Source organism: Lycium ferocissimum, chromosome 2, assembly GCF_029784015.1.
Source record: "Lycium ferocissimum isolate CSIRO_LF1 chromosome 2, AGI_CSIRO_Lferr_CH_V1, whole genome shotgun sequence".
Classification (NCBI taxonomy): Eukaryota; Viridiplantae; Streptophyta; class Magnoliopsida; order Solanales; family Solanaceae; genus Lycium; species Lycium ferocissimum.
This window is the reverse complement of record NC_081343.1, coordinates 53,618,829-53,637,783: the sequence shown is the minus strand read 5'-3', so window position 1 is coordinate 53,637,783 and position 18,955 is coordinate 53,618,829. Positions and strand designations below refer to the sequence as shown.

At 35.3% G+C, this 18,955-nt stretch overlaps 3 protein-coding genes across 3 annotated transcripts; all 3 read right to left on the bottom strand.

The window, feature by feature from the left end:
- Nucleotides 1-2,049: 2,049 nt before the first annotated feature.
- Nucleotides 2,050-2,868, bottom strand: LOC132047750 (uncharacterized). The gene is made up of 2 exons (XM_059438750.1): nucleotides 2,329-2,868; nucleotides 2,050-2,163 (listed from the first exon to the last, which is right to left on the bottom strand). Exons 1-2 carry the CDS (start codon nucleotides 2,866-2,868, stop codon nucleotides 2,050-2,052), a joined length of 654 nt encoding a protein of 217 aa, XP_059294733.1.
- A 1,243-nt stretch (nucleotides 2,869-4,111) lies between these two features.
- Nucleotides 4,112-7,660, bottom strand: LOC132044603 (peroxidase 19). The gene is made up of 3 exons (XM_059435098.1): nucleotides 7,149-7,660; nucleotides 6,469-6,669; nucleotides 4,112-4,896 (listed from the first exon to the last, which is right to left on the bottom strand). Exons 1-3 carry the CDS (start codon nucleotides 7,419-7,421, stop codon nucleotides 4,315-4,317), a joined length of 1,056 nt encoding a protein of 351 aa, XP_059291081.1. The 5' UTR covers nucleotides 7,422-7,660; the 3' UTR covers nucleotides 4,112-4,314.
- Nucleotides 7,661-13,718: 6,058 nt separating this feature from the next.
- LOC132044593 (glutamate receptor 2.9-like) lies at nucleotides 13,719-18,330 on the bottom strand. The gene is made up of 5 exons (XM_059435089.1): nucleotides 18,081-18,330; nucleotides 16,157-17,448; nucleotides 15,707-16,019; nucleotides 15,133-15,524; nucleotides 13,719-15,028 (listed from the first exon to the last, which is right to left on the bottom strand). Exons 1-5 carry the CDS (start codon nucleotides 18,319-18,321, stop codon nucleotides 14,501-14,503), a joined length of 2,766 nt encoding a protein of 921 aa, XP_059291072.1. The 5' UTR covers nucleotides 18,322-18,330; the 3' UTR covers nucleotides 13,719-14,500.
- Between the last annotated feature and the right edge of the window lie 625 nt (nucleotides 18,331-18,955).

Genomic DNA, 18,955 nt, shown 5'->3' with positions numbered 1-18,955 from the left:
GAATGGAAGTAGGAGTAGGAGGGACTTAATCTTGAGATAAAATATTAGAAGGTATAGATGAGATAGGTGATTCTGAAGAAGTCGAAGTATTGGGAGTGATGAGAGAATCTGGAGTGGGAGAAGAGATATCAGAAGGTGAAGAAGGTGGTTCTGTTTCTGGGATTGAATGATCCACTCTAGGTTCTGGAAAATCAGGAGATGAAGAACCAATGGGATGAGGAAAAATAGACTGATCAGTTGATAAGGAATCTGGGTTGAAAGGGAAAATGGTTTCATGAAATTGGACATCTCTAGAGACAAAAATAACCTTAGTCTTCAAATCAAGCAACTTATACCACTTTTGTCCATTAGGATATCCTAAGAATGCACAAGCTTTTGCTCTAGGTTCAAATTTTCCTCTGTTATGTGCCAAAGTAGAAGCATAGGCAAGACAACCAAAACATCTTAGAAATTCATAAGATGGTGCTTTACCATACAATTTCTCATATGGTGTCTTACCTTGAGGAAATTTAGAAGGAATCCTGTTGATCTAAAATGTTGCAGTCATAATACATTCTCCCTAGTAACCAGTAGGTACTCTTGATTGAAACAGTAATGCTCTTGCAATTTCAAGCCAGTGTCTATGCTTTCTCTCAACAATACCATTTTGTTGAGGGGTGGCCACACATGATGTTTGATGAATGATCCCATTAGATTGTAGAAAAGCAGAACCAGCAGCACTTTTTCCCAACTCCATGGCATTATCTGACCTTATAATTTTCACTTTTGTTTGGAATTGCCTTTCTACCATTTGTAGGAAATTTTGTAAAACAGAAAATGCATTTCCTCTGTTGCTCATTAGAAAAGTCCATGTCCCTCTACTGTAGTCATTAACAATAGTTAGAAAATATCTAAAATTATTGTGAGTTGGTACTTTGTAGGGTCCCCAAGTATCCACATGAATCAAGTGAAAAATGGACTTAGTGGAAGTTTGACTTAAAGAAAAGGGCAGTCTTGATTGTCTGGCTAAAGGACATATATCACAAAAGCAATCAGAAATAGAAGGAGATAAAATAAAACTGATGTTTTTTATTGATGAAAAGGGCAAATTCCCTAGCCTGATATGCCATAGTCTTACATCAGAACTTATATTAGCACTAATAGAAAAGGAAACAACATCACTATGCTTTCTTAAAGAAACTGGTACTGGAAGAGAAACAGAAACATCATGACTACTATCTTCTAATGCAGAACCAGGAACATTAACACTAGATAATGAAACAAATCCTGAGACATTAGGCTTGAGTAGGTAGAGGCCCTCACTTGCTTCACCAAAAACTTGTGGCCTCTTCATTAAAAGGCCCTGCAACATACATGCAAGAGAGGTGAATAAAAGAATAGATTTAAATTGATAGCAAAACCTATGAACAGACAATAGATTGTATTTGAAACTAGGAACATGTAGAACATTCTTTAAGATGATATTAGGAAAGATAGCAACCTGTCCTATATGAGTGACACTGATTTTATGAGAATTTGGAAGATTATATCTAAAGGCTTTTCTAGGAGTGACATTGTTAGAAAAACATCTTTGTTGTAACACATATGTTCTGATGCTCCTGGATCATAGCAGGAATTATAAACAGATAAGCATTTTCCAAAATATTTATTAATAGTACCAGCCACACAAAGATTTGAGTTTATCTCTGAGTTTCCTCCTGATGTTCCTTCACCACCAAATTTGGTCTGCTTGATTTTCTGAACCACTTGTGCAAGTTGATCCTTGTTGAGATGCTTGCCTATGAAGTTCAGGTCCAGATTTTCATTTGTCATAGTTTCAAGGTCTTCACCTCCTATAACCCCATTTGCTTTGACTTGATTCTTAGTGAATTGAAAATCCTCAGGAAACCCAATGAGCCTGTAACAGTCATCAACAACATGTCCTGTCTTTTTGTAATATGTGCAAGAGACATTTAGATTGTACTTGGATTTTCTCCACTTTGGAAGAAACCTCTGATTTGCATTTCTTTGATTAACTTGTCCTGACCTTTGATTATTCATAGGGAACCTCTAATTTTGTCTTGGTCCTCTATTTGTGTTGTTGTAGTTTTGATCAGCGACCATGAAGGATGAAGAATCAGTAGAGGAATGAGGATTGACATAAACCTCTCTCTGATTCTCATCCTGAAGAAGTAGAGAGTAAGTAACATTAATATTAGGAAGAGGGTTCATCATTAATATGTTTCCTCTTGCTTGAGATTACACATCATTCAGCCTCATTAAAAATTGAATGAGTTTCTCATCTTCAAGAGACTTTCTCAGCTTGTCCTTACCTTCACAAATGCATACACAGTTGCATTTTACATCAGAGTTGAGAGATTCCAATTCATCCCATAACCTCTTCAGTGAAGTGAAATACCCTGCAATGTTCGAGTTTCCTTGCACCAAACTACTCAACTGTTTTTGCAAGTGGTATAGTTTAGCTCCATTAGATTGGCCAAACCTATGCTCAAGGCTGGTCCATAACTCCTTAGCAGATCTGGAGTAAATCACACTATCAGCCAGTTCTTTTGAAAGTGAGTTAAGGAGCCAGGATGTGACCATGTCATTGCTCCTGCTCCAGAGGTGAAAGTCTGATGAGGTTGAATCTGGTGCAGTGTGAGCGCCAGTGATGAATCCAACCTTATTTTTTGCTGAAAGTGCTATCAGCACAGTTCTTTTCCATCCCTGGTATCCTCTACCATCAAAGGGATTGTTCACCAAGGCCATTCCTGGTGAATCTGATGAGTGAAGAAAGTATGGGTGATAAAGATCAATGGTTGACTGCTTAGTTTGTTCTGTGGTGGTTTGAGTTGGTGGCAAAGTGGTGTTTCTTTCATTGTCACCCATGGTGAGAGTTAATGAGTGAAGATGATGAAAATAGGATGAGAAGAGCAGGTGATATTAACCTTGCTCTGATACCATATAATATTTAATGAACCAGTAGATTTGAGATATTTCTTGTGTATTTCATCAATGGAGAGTACCCCTATATATACAAGCCTATGTATTTAAAACAAATAAAGAAAACAATTAATCCTATACATATTTGTCTATCTTCTATTGACTAATTCTCTAACAAACTTTTATTCTTTGTACTGATGGGATTTTCTGATTTTGTATAGGTGTGCGCGGTGTCATTTTCACCAAGTTTGTATGGCGCATTTGTTTTGTCAACTTTCAATGGGTCGGATCGTCCACGACTTTGTTGGGCTCAGATTCATCTTGAATTTGTACACTGTTGTCGCTCCTTTGTCCAAATGCTTAAATTGGGCCCGAGTTGAAGAAGCCCAATGTGGATAAATGGGATTTGCATCTGATGACCTTTTTGCATTTGATAACCCTTCTTTGTAATTAGAACACTCTTTGTCTTTGCTAGTATCGAATCCCTTTTTCTCTTCTGTTGTGTTCTTCAACTCAAACTTTTGTGTCAAATTTTCAAGATTCCGGAACAACTACTCGTACATTTGAGAGTTAAAAAAAAAACAGTATGTGTATTATTTGTTCTTCTTTTTCCCTTTTGGGAAATAGAAATGAAATTCGCCTTAAAAAATAGTAAAAATTAAAAAAGTAACATCTTCAAAATTTATTATATTCTACTCCTATTTGACTTTGATGTAGAAAATGCAGTAATAATTAGGAGGAAAATCAACTATCCATTCATGTATTTTTTTATTTTATTTAAGTTATACGTGATGACACGTAATGAATTTCTTACATCATAGTGTTATTTAACATACTTATTATAACTGGTTACTTACCACAGGGGCGGAGCCACATAGGGCCTAGGGGTTCATCCTTCGGCGAAAAAAATACTATTTATATATGGTTAAAATTATTTTTTATGTATATATAGTAGATGTTGAACCCCCTTTGGCTTCTTCTTATGTTTACTTTTTTATATTTTGAATCTCCTTAGTAAAAATTGTGGCTCCACCACTGACTTACCGTATATTAAAAATTATCAATCAATACCATTGTTAAATAAAATTATCTTAATTACTTTTAGATGACCTAATTGTGTAAATACTTTCTTAAAAATCTTGTTGTTTTTGCAAAAAAAAAACAACAAGATTAATAATAAAAAGAAGAGTTATTTAAGAAAAGTTCTTTTTCTTTTAGTCACAATCTCACTCTCCATTCTCCTCTGTCTCTGAGGAGATATCATAGATGTGAACAAACAGTACAAGATTCCTTCAAGAAAAAGGAAAGAAAAGAAAAAAAACAAGGACCAAGAAGAAAAAAAAATCAAATGAAAAAAATGAATAATTAGGAGAATTATCCAACAACCAAAACTCACATATGATGCATAGTGCAATCTTTTCTAAATTCCCCATGCTTTCTTCCCCTTTTCACCCCAATACCTCCCATTTTCTCCATAGCATCAGCAAAAGCCTTAAAAAACTTATGTTTATCCTTTGCCAAATCTTGCACCAAAGACTTAGTCCTAGGGTCCAATGACAAAGCTTGATCAGAAGCCAACAATCCCAACTTAGCCTCCAAATTGCCATAATAAGCATTGTCAAATGAGAAAGGTGTTGTCACATCAAAGGGTGCTACAATATCAATATTGCCACCAAATTGTGGACATGACATTTTGAGGGCCTTGAAGAGCCTAGGATCCATGTTAGGGTCAGGTTTTTTGGTCCCTTTGTAGTTATAGAGTCTGTTAACAAATTGTTTGCAATGTGCAAAACCAATAGTGTGTGCACCAGATAGGACCACAAGGTCCTCTTGGTTAAGTCCTTTAGAGGAAAAAAGTTTCAAAAGTTGATCCACTGTTGAGTTTGATTGAGGAAGATTTGAGTGCACCCGTGATGCCTTTGATATCTTTCCATCCCATCTTCCTTTCTTCACTTGATAATATGGTCCTCCAACCTATTCAAGGCAATTATCACATATTTATACAATTAGATCACTTATGAAATAATTACCTACATGTCTTACGATAAACTTGAACTAATAAAGCGGTAGAAATGATAACTAACATGGTATAACATATTGAATTATAATAAAGAAAATTTTACATAATCAATGTACATAACTTAAATTAGTGTGAAATAAGTATAACTTACATTATCAGTGTGATTTTACCTACTAAATCACACCGTATTTACTATCTATAATAAATTGTAATTAGTTTATGAGTAACTTGATAGTATAAAAGTATGTTTCATGAAATAAAGTTCCTAAAATTCCATTCTCATTTCACGTGTACCATAAAATATTAGCTAGTACTACTACTTAGTACATTCTTTTTCTTTCTCGAGTTCGTCTATTGTTTTTTCAGCTCATCAGTAGTCAATGTGGAGCAAAAGGTGACAACAGTTGGGACAATTGGCAATTCTAAACCATCTGCCCCTTCTTCAAACATCCAGTGTGAAGAAAGACAAGTCAAAGAATTGTTAATTATCCCAAGATTTCATTTGGAGCCCACGGAATAACATTTACAAAATGTAGCTCACATGTATTTCAATAATATCTATTTAGTCAGGTCCTTGCTAGCAAATGAACCATGTTTATTGCAATTTGGTACCGTGGAGAAAAGCAAATCTTCTGAAACCACATATATATAGATGACTACTGGAGTAATTGACAAAAGATAAATATATGACCTTTGTCTTGTTTCTCAGGTCATGCCAAAACTTGGGCAGCTATTTTCAGCTTTTATGTGGAAAAAAAAAAAAAAGCACAGCACGATTTTGGACTATTTGCCTCTACATATTAAACATTCAAGAACTGTTTGATTCTCTCTTAAATAAAATCATTTGGAAAGAGGGGATAAGGCATCTTGATAGCATCTAGTATTAGATTTTATGAGGAGGAGACAATTTCGATGAAAAAAGAAAGAAGACCAAATGGCTCTTTCCTTTTTATCCCGACTTATTTTGTGGGGCCGTACGTTGTCCAAATTAAGTACAACAGGAAAGGGGCAATAGTGCCTACTCCGAGGCATTATTCAAGCAAAAATAGGAAATTAAGAACTGTACATCAGTAGGAGAATAAAGTAAAACTCATATCAATTTTGACAAACTGAGATCATTTAATTATTGAGGAATAATTGAAGACATACATGTATTTCCATCGAGATTTTTTCTAACTTTAAATAAGAGGTAAAAACTTGTTATTGCAATAAGTACTCATCTATAGCTTTTTTATGACTATCATAAAAGTGGGAATATAAGCTCACAGATTATCTTGAAAAGTAATAATGAACTTATGAGGTATCAACCTAAACATCTGAACCATGGATTTTCTTATATGAATTTAGGTTACAAACTTTCGAGTTTTTATCTGTTACTTTTCCTTTTTAATTATAACATATAAGGGCCATAATTTTCCATGAAAATGCAGCTATCTGCAAATTGAAGAAAAAAAAAAAAACTATAGTACCATTTAAATTATACTCCTAGTAGACTAACTTGTGTAGTAATTTGAATTAGTACTCACAAACTGGACAAAATCTCTGGTAGCAATGGCAAGAATGTCTGCACAGGAAACAACACCAGGACACTTGCTTTCCACCACAGCTTTGGCTTTGTATATGCCTGCAAATGCCTCCTTAGCTAAATCCTTGTTATCTTCTGCATCTTGCTCTGCCAATTCTTTGCTTCCTGCTTTACTTGATATCAATATTGAACCATCACACCCCTGCATCAAAAGGATGAAAGTTAATGAGAACAATAAATTCACAAGCCAAAATGCAGGACATATAGAAGTCAAGGAGATTCAACACTCACTATATATTAAAATATAATTTGAATATTGTATATACAATGTAATTTTCGACGAACCCTTTTCAGTACCCTAGTTTCACCAGTGGACTCGCCAGAACTCGATAGCTTTAGCTCAGACTCTGTATATATGTTAAGAAATTTATTAAATATGTACAAATTTTAAATTTCAAACCGACTAACTCAAATGGCTCGTGGTTTAATGGCATCCTGAACCCATAAAGTTTAAATTATGAATCCACCTCCGTAGGTATCAAATGATTCTGTAAATTATTAAGACTTTGCACAGATAGAAGGAATTCAATACTTACAGCATTTCTTAACCTCGCTAGCCTCGTATATAATTCAAATTATGGTGAAAAAAGCTTCTAGTAAATTGTGGGAATTGTGACTTACTTCAACAAAGCAATCATGGAAGAAGAGGCGAATGGTCGCAGGGCCAGAAGCAGGGGCTTCTTTGAACATGTTGGAGGTTACTGAGCCAACCAGAGATTCAATTTGAGGGCAAGATTTCGCATAGTAATTAACGGAGAGTTGTCGAGGCGCCCGCCTGAGGGTGGCATTGATCGGTGGGGATTTTGGCAAGGAATTGGAGAAGGGTAAATTGAGGAAGAAGAAGAAACAGTGGAACATAAAAATTGTGGCAGAAGAAGCAGAGAAAGAAGACATGGTTATCGGTTTGGTTTAGTGGCTAAGACAAAATGAGAAACAATGGAGTAGTAGTAGTATATAGGAAAAATCGAAAGGTGACTGCTATAGACAGAGAAGAAGTAGCCATGTTCCAAAGAGAATCATGGACCCGTGAGGGAATGCTCAATATAAATATTGGAATACATGAGTAATAAATATGATAGCAGACAGAAAAACATTAGGTGAATACTTCTTAGCCATTTTCTGTCTTTTTTCCCCTATTTCGTTACGGTAGTTGTGAGTCTTGTGACCAATGATCATTGTAGAATAATTTATAGCCATTATTCTAACACGTAAATATTTATTTAGAAAATTAATTTCAATCATTTTATTCAAATTGTGTAACTAGTTATTCATAAAATCAGTTTAAGCACATGTTACGTATGAATTACTTTCATCAGGTAAATAAAACAGACTCATAATTCTCTAACAAGGGTAGTTAGTTTCAAGTATTTCATCGGGACTACATGAGCAATTTCTCTGAATTTGTTGATGCTCCTTTTTTTCTTATTACATTGGGAGAGGGGAAGGAGAAAGGAATTGCTATGCTATAGACGCCATTTAAGCTCTCCCCCTCATGAACTCTGAGCTAGCCCTCAACCGCGTTTATAACTGCATTGGTAGTATATCTACAACTCTCTCATTCACTTGACTGTTTTAACTTCTTACGTATATAGTACTACTACTTCAATTTTTTTTTTTTGGGTGTGGGGTTTTTTTTTTTTTGTGGGGGGGGGGGGGGCGGGCGGGGACCACTTCAATTTTTTTTTTTTTTTGGGTGTGGGGGGTTTTTTTTTTTGGGGGGGGGGGGGGGGGGACCAAATGGATGCAACCGCCTGTTACCGTTAGATTGCTAGTGCTCTTATAGATGACCAAAGTTATGTTGACACTTAAGAGAATCTTATGTTAGAATCTGTGTATACGGTAAAAACCGGATATAGTGTAAACCGATGAAACGAGGACCGAGGGAAGGAAGAGAGGAACGTCTTTGATGACATTCGAAATTTAAACCGGAGGAGCGCCTGGACCGGAGCTGAGCAAGGACACCATTTGGTCCACCACCTTTATCGCCGAGACGGCCGGGGGCGCGTTGGTCCGTACTGGCCGTGGTCCAGCGTGGTCGTTGGTCCGTGTGGCCGGTGCACGTGAGCCACGCGTCGGTAGCCCCTGCCATGGTCAACCACCAACCATGCGTGTGTCGACGAGCGCGCGTCGTCTAATCCCACCAAATCGTTCGTAGCCGTCCCTTGTTATTATTATTTTATTAGTTCACGTTGTACGAAGCCCATGGAGGCAACACTATAAATATGGGGCATCCCCCTCCTTTGTAAGGGCTGGCTCCAAGGGACAAAGAACACTTTGTATTAGCAAATATATACAAATCTCTCCCTCAATACCGGATTTTGGTCCGGGTTCATTGTGTTCATATCCTAAATCTATCCAATCAAGCAATACTCATATGTTATTAGATACACGAATCTTCAGCGGATCTCAGATTATTATTACTTTCTTCGTATCATACCTATATATATATTTTCCATCGAATAGATTGAGGCTTAACCACGTATCCTATACCTACTCACAAATTTAATTGATTATCCGAATTCGGGGTAAACAATCTGGATAAGTAAAAAAGGTAGGAGAGTAAGTAAAAGGTGAAAGATGAGTGGAACAGTGACTAAGCTATGGGTCGTAAACACAAAATTTAACTGATCTGCTTTCCAAAGTACAGCAAAGAAACTAAGAAAGGCCAAAAGTAAAAGGTATGTGTCTGGTATTATTCAAATGAAACATGAAGAAATTCTAATGATATGTCCATGTGGAGTAGTAACTTTTCTCATTTTCTCTGTTCCATTATGCCTTCACCATTTCATTTTTATAGTAATAAATACTCAACCAAAACCATAAAGAGGAGGTAGACAAAAACAAAAACTAAAGCTAAAGCAACTTGTATTTCAAGCAAAGAAGCAGTTAAGCTCATGATTGTCCCTTTCTTTTCACGAGTCAATTCCACAAATGGTCATTGAACTTGTAAGAAAGTCCCCATAAAGTAACTTTTGAATTTTTTTGAACAATAAGGTCATCAAACTATGTCCATGATCCCAAAAAATTAAAACCATCCATTTTTTGACATAAAAATCCCTTAAATCATTTTTAAATTATAAAACCCATCTGAATATTTCTATTTTACTTTCAAAATGTGAAATATTAATTCGAATAAAAATTTCAGAATATTCCAAAATTATATCTCAGTGGACAATAAGAGGATACAGTTGAATGGTAATGGAACTGAGCACAAAGCTTAACTATAGGTTTTTTAACTGATTGTAAATTATTTTAAAATTTTCAGTAATAAAAGAAAATATTTAGTATTTTTATTTTCTTGGAGGTGAACTTGTAATATTTTGATTTTATTTAAGTTTTATACATAGGTGGATTACAATTAATTTAAACATTTTATACTTAGAAAGCATGTGTACAACTAATTGTAAAAGTGTTTTCATTGTTGCGACGTCGTTATCCAACACGATTTTTTTCTTGAGAAAATTTATCCAAATATTCTACCAATAAACCAATCTCGTTCTAATTCTATATATATATATATATATATATATATATATATATATATATATATATATATATATATATATATATATAAACCGAAAATAATAATTACATGCATCATGGATTTATATAACGTCTCATGTGTTTCAATTATGTCCAAGCACCTTTATTCAGTAAAATATTTAACTTCCGATTTTGAACAATAGAAAAATATCAAAATAGTTCAAAAGATGTTGATATAACAAAGAAAATCAACTTATAGCATACTTAAAGTTTGAACGATTATAGTGTTTGTAATGGACCTAATACCGTGTAATTATGTAAATGTTTTATTCATATAGCTTGAAATATTATTTGAATATTTCTATTTTATTATTAAAACTTGAACAAGAATTTTGGAGTTTCTAAAAATTGTGCCTAGGTAATGGATTTTATAATTTATATATGGGTTAAAGGTTTTATGTCTAAAAATGGGTTAATTTTGTTTATTGGAAACAAATGAGCTCAGTAAAAGCTGTGGATAACCTTATCTCTCATGCCAAATTTAAAAAATTCAAAAGCTTACTTTATATACCAAAAAGGGGTATATCGTAACTTTTCTATGTCAACGAAAAATTAAAAAAAAAAAAATTTAATTGTATAACGTGGGTAGCCATTAAATTGTAAAACGTGGATCAGTCCAATTATTTTGTACTCTTCTTTTCACTACATAATAGGTCAAAAAGTAATGAGCCTTGGAAACGTTATTTTTTTTTTTTTTTTTTGGTAAATTTCAGTGGGGGGTGTTTGATTTAGTGATATTGTTATGAGAGAGCCGATTTTTGTTTTATGTTGTTTTACAACAAAACATGTGTGTTTGTAATGGACCTAATACCGTGTAATTATGTAAATTGTGTATACTAATTAAGAAGCGGCAATGAGGAAATTCCATTTTCTTCGCAACAAAATGAATCACCTAAGAGTATGACCTAAACATCAATGAAATAGGTGAAAGTCATGAGAAATGAGGGTTCAAATCACAGTTGAAACGACTAGCTGATTTCTTTCAATTTCTCTTGATGAGTAGAGATATCCGGTAATACCCAGTGAAGTAGCTCTATTTTTATAAGAAAATATTCATGAGAAAATGAATTCCATTCCAAACCACACCTAAAGAAGAATTCTCGAAAGACCTTTATGTGGCTCAGATCACTTAAATGCCTTAAATGCAGAGCATGTGCAAGTGCAATAACGGCCCCAAGTCAGCAAGTCACAAAAGATGCACTTTTTACATTTGTATTTAAAATTCAGTCATCCCTTTGTTGATATCACTGGCTATCTACTACAAATGAGCTCAGTAAAAGCTGTGGACCATGCAATTCAGGCTTCACATCTCTCATGCCAAGCTTTAATGGAGAAAGAACAAACCCCATTTTGTGGCCCTGAAAAAGGAGAATTTCTAAAACGTCCATCTCGAGTATAAAGTTTTTGTTTCCAAGTGAGTAACCACTTTGTGAGAGTACATAAATTCAAACTTTCATGTTGTCATGATCATTCCACTCTGCCTATCCATTTGTCCACGAGTTGAAATCCCATGACGGTTTAAAAAATAGGGTAAAATAGAGAAAATTCTTGCTTCAAGTGGCTCAAACATTTGAGCCACTTTCGTACAAACCAAAAGGACTGGAGTTATTCAATGTTGATCAATGTTGTTATAACTTAATATTCATAAAATTTTGTATTGAACTTCAAACCCTCTGAATTGGTCACAAGATAACAACCTCTGATACCCCACACCATTGCGAAGCATGAGATATCCTAATTTTTGTAACTTGTAAGAAATATAATTCTTGGTATCTCAAATAAATAAGTTCCAGCTAAATTCACTGTATAAAATCCCCAAATAATTTTCTAGATAATATAATTCTCATGTAAATTCCCAAGAAATAATTCCTAGCTCAATAAGCAGCAACAAAATCCCTAAGTAATTCCCTAGGTAATAAAATCGTCAGGTGAATCTCCAAGAAATAATCCCCAGCTAAATTCACAACAACAAAATCTCCATAACATCCCCAGATAAATCTTCAGCTAAATTTGTAGGAACAAAATCCCTTTCCAAGGTGATAAAATCCTCAGGTAAATCTCCATGAAATAATCTCCAGCTAAATTCGCAGCTATAAAATCTCCAAATAATAAAATCCCTAGATAAATCCCAAGAAATAATCCCTAGGTAAATCCTCAAGTACCATTACCTGGTGATTTTCCTACGAGTTCACAAAGGAAATAATTTTTTTATATTTTTGGTTGTTTACCTGCGGAATTACCTATGAAAATGATACCCGGGGATTACTTTTCCAAATAAATTCCTAGATAATAATTTGGCGCTAAATGACGCCAAACTTACTTGCGAATTTACCTAGAGAAATCGTATTCACAGGTAAATATTCTATAAATGAGGAATTTTTAGATGTTCACATGAAAATCTGCAGGAATTACTTGTGGAAACAATTCCCAGGTAAAATTCCCATGTAATTCGAGTTTTTCTAGTAGCTAGACTCAAGAACATGTTTTTGGACTTCAATTCTTTCTTATCCGAATCTTCCATTCTGTATTAGCTCAATATTCCGATTTCTCTCTTTTAAATGTGCAAACCTTTTCTTGGTAAGACTTGGATATATATAGCATCGATCTATCTTCTTCTAGCTCATCCACTTATCTCTCGAGAACTTAGTATTCTTGTTCCAGGTTTCACTATCTTGGTTCAATCAACAATTATGGCAAGGAATCTTGAAAATTTTGACCTCCAAGCTTAATCACACAAATCCTACGCCAAGAGATCTTCCGAAACATGTTCTTGAACCCCGTTTTTTTCTCAATCTTCACTCGTCCGAGATGGAACATATCCATACACGTGTTTCTCACACACTTCTTCCTCTTCTAGTCATCCACTTATCTAGTCACACACCAATCAACTCCATATTCATCGACACTTAATCACACATGCTTCCCCTCTCGTTTTACCGCAGAACACATCACACACACACTCATTCATTTACACACCTCATTCAACCGTCTCATTCAACTCATTCACTGCGTATCTATATATGTCTCTGATCTATTCATTGCACTTATCTCTGTGTTGGAACACATTTGCATACCCGGGTCATGTGTTTTGTTTGTCCGCAATTAGTAGATCATGTCCCCAGAAATGGTTCACCCACCTTGTTCAATAGCTTTGTCTATCATTTTTCTGTGTCTAGTCCATTCTCATTCGATTTACTCAACAATCTCTAAAGCTGGTTTACAATCTTTGTTCATTTATTTTGTCAATCATCAAAACTTATATGCTTATGTCAACACTAATGTCATCAACATGTTTTTTTTGCGTCAAAATATCATCCATTACATTCATTCCTAATGTCTTTAAATTTGATTATGGAGTAATGCTTTATGTCACCTAACGGAACAAAAGTCAAAAGGGTTTCATTAACTGGACCAACCAATACGGACTTGATCCAAACTAGGCCATATCCTCAAGGGAGACAGAATGCCTTGGTCTTACCCAGCGGCTCAATAGCGAAGCACATAAAACAATTGCTTTTGTTTGAATCCAACCTATACTTATAGTATTGATAGACCTTCATTGGTACCACTACATTATAAGTTAATGGCAGTTGCATTAGTGTCAAATTTTGGATAATTTTGTCAACAAAGTGCAACGTCTGATACACATTACGTATCCTCCTGTTGAGTCCAATCATTTTTGTCATGCTGGATAGGCTCCAAATGCGACTAATAGCTTATACAACCATGACTATGCCTCAATCCTAAGTTATTCGGGGTTACTGGTTAGCTATATATGTCCTCACAATCCATGTTGCTTCATTTAGACCTGTCTCATTTCAATGACAAAGAGATTGAAAGAATGAAAACAACAATAATCTAACTTGCATATATTTTATTGCAAAATCAACCGATACCACTAGACATACTGTTCGTCATAGTTTTCTCGAGCCACCAATAACTTCTATGGTCTACGAAATTGTGATTTGGACAATGATCTCTCAGGATTGGGGAAGACTTCTCAGAATGAATCAAAGATTACAAAGACTTCTCTGTTTGTTTGTGCTGTCAATGGTTTCAGAGATTGGACATCAATGTGATATAAGATTAGTAAGGTAATTAAGTCCTAGGCCCCTTGCTTGTACTCTTCTCTTTGAGTTCGCATTTATTTCTTAATAAAAAACAAGCCCTAGGCACCCCCGTTGCGGATTGCTTAAAAAAGGACTCTCATTCAGTGAGTAAATGTCTGTAGTACAAGAAGTAGATAACCTTCCACCACTGCATAAAGTTGGCTTTCTGCTACACTATTCTACAATTTATCATTCTATCAAAACCTTTACATTGGATTGGTTCAGAGGAATCAATGGTTACCTACAAAAGTTAGTGTATAAAAGTTAATACCTACATAGTCTAATATGTTTTGACATTTTGTTACTCTGAAAAATCCGACTTCACTCTGACCTTGAATTCCCCATTTCAATAGCAAGTTGAGTATCCTGGGAAGAGCCATCAAAAATTTGTGCAGCATCTGAAGGACTCACCAAGTGCCACTTTCGCGAATGCCCCCTCGCGTCTACCCCGAGCCCTGCTGCCCGAGCAGATGTTACTCTCCTTAATGATACTGAAGGCTTGTCATTTTGGTTATACTGTATAATTCCAGCTGTCTTTGTCCTGAAACTTTGATCAGTTGACGGATGAACTATGTTGTCATGATATGTTCCACTCAGTTGCGGGGATTTTCTGAATAAACTATACACATAAAACAGCAAACAGACAGTAGATGTTGCACCAGAAACTAGATATAAGCCCCAGAAGCTCCCAAGGGTGAGGCTTTCTGTTTCATCAGCAGGATCAACATTGTCACAATTCCTTGATAAAGCAAACCAATGTTCTTCCAAGCGCTTAAGCGTACCATCTTGTGTTAGAGTCAGTATGGCTTCAGATACATCACGAGCTAGCGGAGAGCCTTTCTGGAATACCTATTAGCATTAGCCAAGTTATGCAAATGAGTCGAGATCCAAACTATAGATTATGTAAAAGTAGCAAATGGCGTAGTTATTTTAAAGTAGTATTGTGTACTTACAAAGGCTAGTCCACCAAATCTGTAACTAGGACCAGCTACAACATACTGGTTGCAGTGCTCTCTAAAGACCACCTTCCGATATGGAATTTCAAGAAAGGCTGCTTTGATGCTTCCACTTTCAAGTTCCTTTGGATAATCTTCCTGATTGCTAATATTCTTGATATTTTGAAGCTCCAAGACTTGCCTCAAATAATCCTTAACAAAGGAATCACCATCACATCCAACGGTTGCGTTTGTTCTCCTTATCCATCCTATATCTTTCACACTTGGTTCCAGTCTTGGAACAGTCAGCATTGAAGTCAGAGAAGCTGTATAACTCGAGGTCAACACGAAGACCAGGAAAAGCCAAACTATGACTACAATCTTTGTGTAATTGCTCTTGATAGTCTCCCCTGATTATCAGCCAAAGTAAAAAGTGTTAGTAGCTTCCTGCAAGTTTTACTTTTTAAACAAGTAATAAGCTTAATACATTATAACCTTATCGAAGAAACCAACATTTCACCGACACTTCATTTAGCCTTACAAATTACAAGTTGTTTGATTTCAAATCATTATGATGGATAGCAATACTTACGGTGAGCAAAAAACAGTGAAGAGAATGTAAACCACATTGCAGTTCCTAGTTGATCTTTCCACCGGCCTCTAAATTCAGGATTGGACTGATGCTCCATGAACCAAACTACAATCATTGTGTAAACTAAGACAGCACCTGTTGCTATCCACATGTTTGCAGTGAAAGGCTTCAAGAACATCAATGCCTTCTGGGATCTATCAAACTTCACTGGAACCACCATGCTCAACCCTGACTCTGCAAATGGCTGCGTGAATTCCACATATTTTGCTCTTTCAGCTAATACTGTCATGTCTCCAACGATAGCATCATAGCTCTGACAGAAGGATAAATATCAAAACATGAAAAAATTACACGAGTCCAAAGCAAAGCCTCAAGTACTAAATGGTAGAAAAATAGGTGACATGAAGAAAAACTGACAATGTTGAGGATATCAGAGAGAGAAACGCTTACCCCATTAATCACTTGCTGAACCAAATCAGGATATGAGCCATTATATGGTTCAAATTCATAAGGTAGTGAATAATTTTGCTCCAAAATTTTAAGTACTTCTTTGAAAAGATCAATACAGAAACCACTATACTTCTTTTCATTTGTCTCAGCCACAGTTTCAACCTTCACAAATTTCTCAAAAGATGTTCTTCCCGGAACACCAATAATCAATGGTTTTGAATCAGTAGGCATCACCCACCCTTTTGGGACACGTTTCAATTCTCCCGGCCATTTTACCATACTAGACTTCATGGTAGGGGAACCATTAACCCCTATTCTCTCCCCATTTTCAGCTTCAAGAACTTCCGAGAATCCAAACTTTGATGACCAAAAGCCAAGTCCTTTATACCTGTTCCCATCGACATTTACAATCCTAAACGTTGGAGGGTGTGACAGCGCTCCATTGACAAAACTAACATGGCCACTCAAACCTGTGAAATTGCTGGAAAGAATTCTGTTTTTCAGCAACACTGAGTCATTGAAACTCTTTGGACCCAAAGTGTTCACAGCCTTAGTAAAAGCTGCGATACTGTCATATGCTTTTAGAGCATGAATTCCAGGCTCCGAGTGATCTTCCGTAGGATAATCAGACTGGAAAATCTTTTGGAATTGACCTTTAAAATCTTGGAAAGACTTAGTTTCTTCTGCATAGTGATTTTTGATTCCTAAAGCTCCTTGGATAGATGAAATAAAGGGTGTGTCAGCAGAATCCAAGAGATCAGCAAGTATCCAAGCTGAATCTCTTCCCATAAGTCCAATCTCCTTGGCTTCTTTAAACAGATGAATGGCAGTGGATATTGATGCACGAAGAATGATAAACACCCTTGATTGTTTCCTTAGTAACTTGACAACCTCTCGTCGAACAACCTCCCTTGGATCAGATAGAGAAGATAATTGTGGAAGAATTAGTTGATGCTCTATTTCTGTACCATGATTTCTAAGTGTTTCAGTTAAAACTGCAAGCATACTCGAATCACTATACATGTCATCTTCATAAATTACTATGACTTTCCTCCATTGGTAGGAACTAACTATACTAGCTGTACAATTTATTTGGTCCAAGCTGCTTGAAGTCATTTGCACCAAGAAAGGCCATTTAAGCTGCACAAATTCTGGTGTGTAGGAAGCTGTAACAGAAGAGATAACTGGAACTTGATGCCTTTTCCCAATATCAGCAACTAAAGCTGTTTCTTCCCAAGTTTGCATGCCACTAACTATCATCTTTACATGGTTTTGTTCAACAAGCTCTTCAGCTGCACCACAGTTGTAATAACAATTATGAAATGAGTTTAAGTTCTATGCACTAACGGTTTAAAAAATATTTATAAATCAACTAAATCTCTATGGCAAACATTAATTAGTAACATGTTAAAAATCAAAGTATAAGCAAAAGCAATCGTGCTATAAAAATCTGTATTGTTCTATACAGCGAATGGTATGAAGTACAAAACCCCGCATTACCTGTTAATCTCGTGTATCTTTATACGATGTATGGTTTCCCTATTAAATCCGCATAAGTACACGGATTTTAGAACTGAAACCAAATGTTGCATAACTAATACAAATATAAATTGTAACTAATACAGGTATAAATTATACAAGAATCAATGTATTATTTTAAACAGGTGGAATAAGTAATACGTGTATTAGCAATAGGATTAGAGTATCTAACGACAAAATGCCCTTATGATAGGTAATCCCTGAAAAACAATCATTGTACACCATATAACAATAATCCATGCATTATTTATTCTCCGAACCATAATAGTGCAAGAAATCTTTAGACCGTCAGTATATAAACTTAAATTCTTATGGAAATTATGCCTTAGACCTGATAGAGATATAGCAAGTTGATAAATGTCAAAAGAAAAGGCAAGTATCAAACCTGTGAAAAAGATCTGAATTGTATCCTTGCTGGTGTTCCTAAAATGAACTGTTATAAGCTGCTTGTTATTTCTACTGTCATGATTATAGTTCTCAACTGCTATATCTATGGCAGTTTTCTGTTCCTTCCCAATACGGGAATTTATGTCAATAATTGCACCTATCTCTATTGTTTCATTTGCAGTTGCTTTGACAGTTACAAAGGAGATAAAAAGAAAGGCCTTGAGGATGAAGATTATCATAGGGAAGGGCTTAAATAACTTACTCATGCTTTTTTCTACTTAGCTAATAAAAAGATATCTTGCTGTGATAAATAACCGCTATATATAAGTATATTTTCTGTACTTGTCAAACGGTTTTTTTTAGTTTACAGTTGCCTTGACTATGTCTTTGGTCTAAATTGAAAAGTAGAAAGATGGTCATACACTCATATACTTTGGCACCACGTTAACCGAACCGTGTGGACTTGTATAAGGATGAGAAATAGACTCATATATCAGTCTTGGGAATTTTTGTCAAAACAACATAAAAGAATAATGCAGTTTGAAATGTATAAGGCCAAGAATGCTGCAGGGTCAATGGACTTGTTCAAAATATATTAAGAGGTCGTAAATTATTTTTTATAAATTAAATTTATAGAATAATGGGTAAAGTTTAGAAAATTATAACCAATGACTTTGAAAATGAGTGATCTTGAACTTTTGAATCCTTTGTGCCAAGTTTAACAAGTTTTGCCCCATGAAAAGTTTATCTCTAAATATTCTTTGAATGATCTGATAATATAAATTCTTTTACACTAATGTAACTATGTAAATAACTTAAACTCAAAAGGAAAATGCATAACACTTTATGCGCTTTATAACTCAAGAAATGCGC

Bases quoted from the DNA above. Each gene is read 5' to 3' on its own strand.
- LOC132047750 (XM_059438750.1), bottom strand. From the start codon at position 2,868: ATGGGTGACAATGAAAGAAACACCACTTTGCCACCAACTCAAACCACC. The intron at 2,164-2,328 runs GTATGCATTTGT...CTACTTCTTCAG, and splicing joins CTGATGTAAAATGCAACTGT to GATGAGAATCAGAGAGAGGT.
- LOC132044603 (XM_059435098.1), bottom strand. From the start codon at position 7,421: ATGTCTTCTTTCTCTGCTTCTTCTGCCACAATTTTTATGTTCCACTGT. The intron at 6,670-7,148 runs GTAAGTCACAAT...CTTTTGATGCAG, and splicing joins TCCATGATTGCTTTGTTGAA to GGGTGTGATGGTTCAATATT. The intron at 4,897-6,468 runs GTGAGTACTAAT...TGCCTTGAATAG, and splicing joins CCAGAGATTTTGTCCAGTTT to GTTGGAGGACCATATTATCA.
- LOC132044593 (XM_059435089.1), bottom strand. From the start codon at position 18,321: ATGATAATCTTCATCCTCAAGGCCTTTCTTTTTATCTCCTTTGTAACT. The intron at 15,525-15,706 runs GTAAGTATTGCT...GCTGATAATCAG, and splicing joins TTCACTGTTTTTTGCTCACC to GGGAGACTATCAAGAGCAAT. The intron at 15,029-15,132 runs GTAAGTACACAA...TAATGCTAATAG, and splicing joins GATTTGGTGGACTAGCCTTT to GTATTCCAGAAAGGCTCTCC.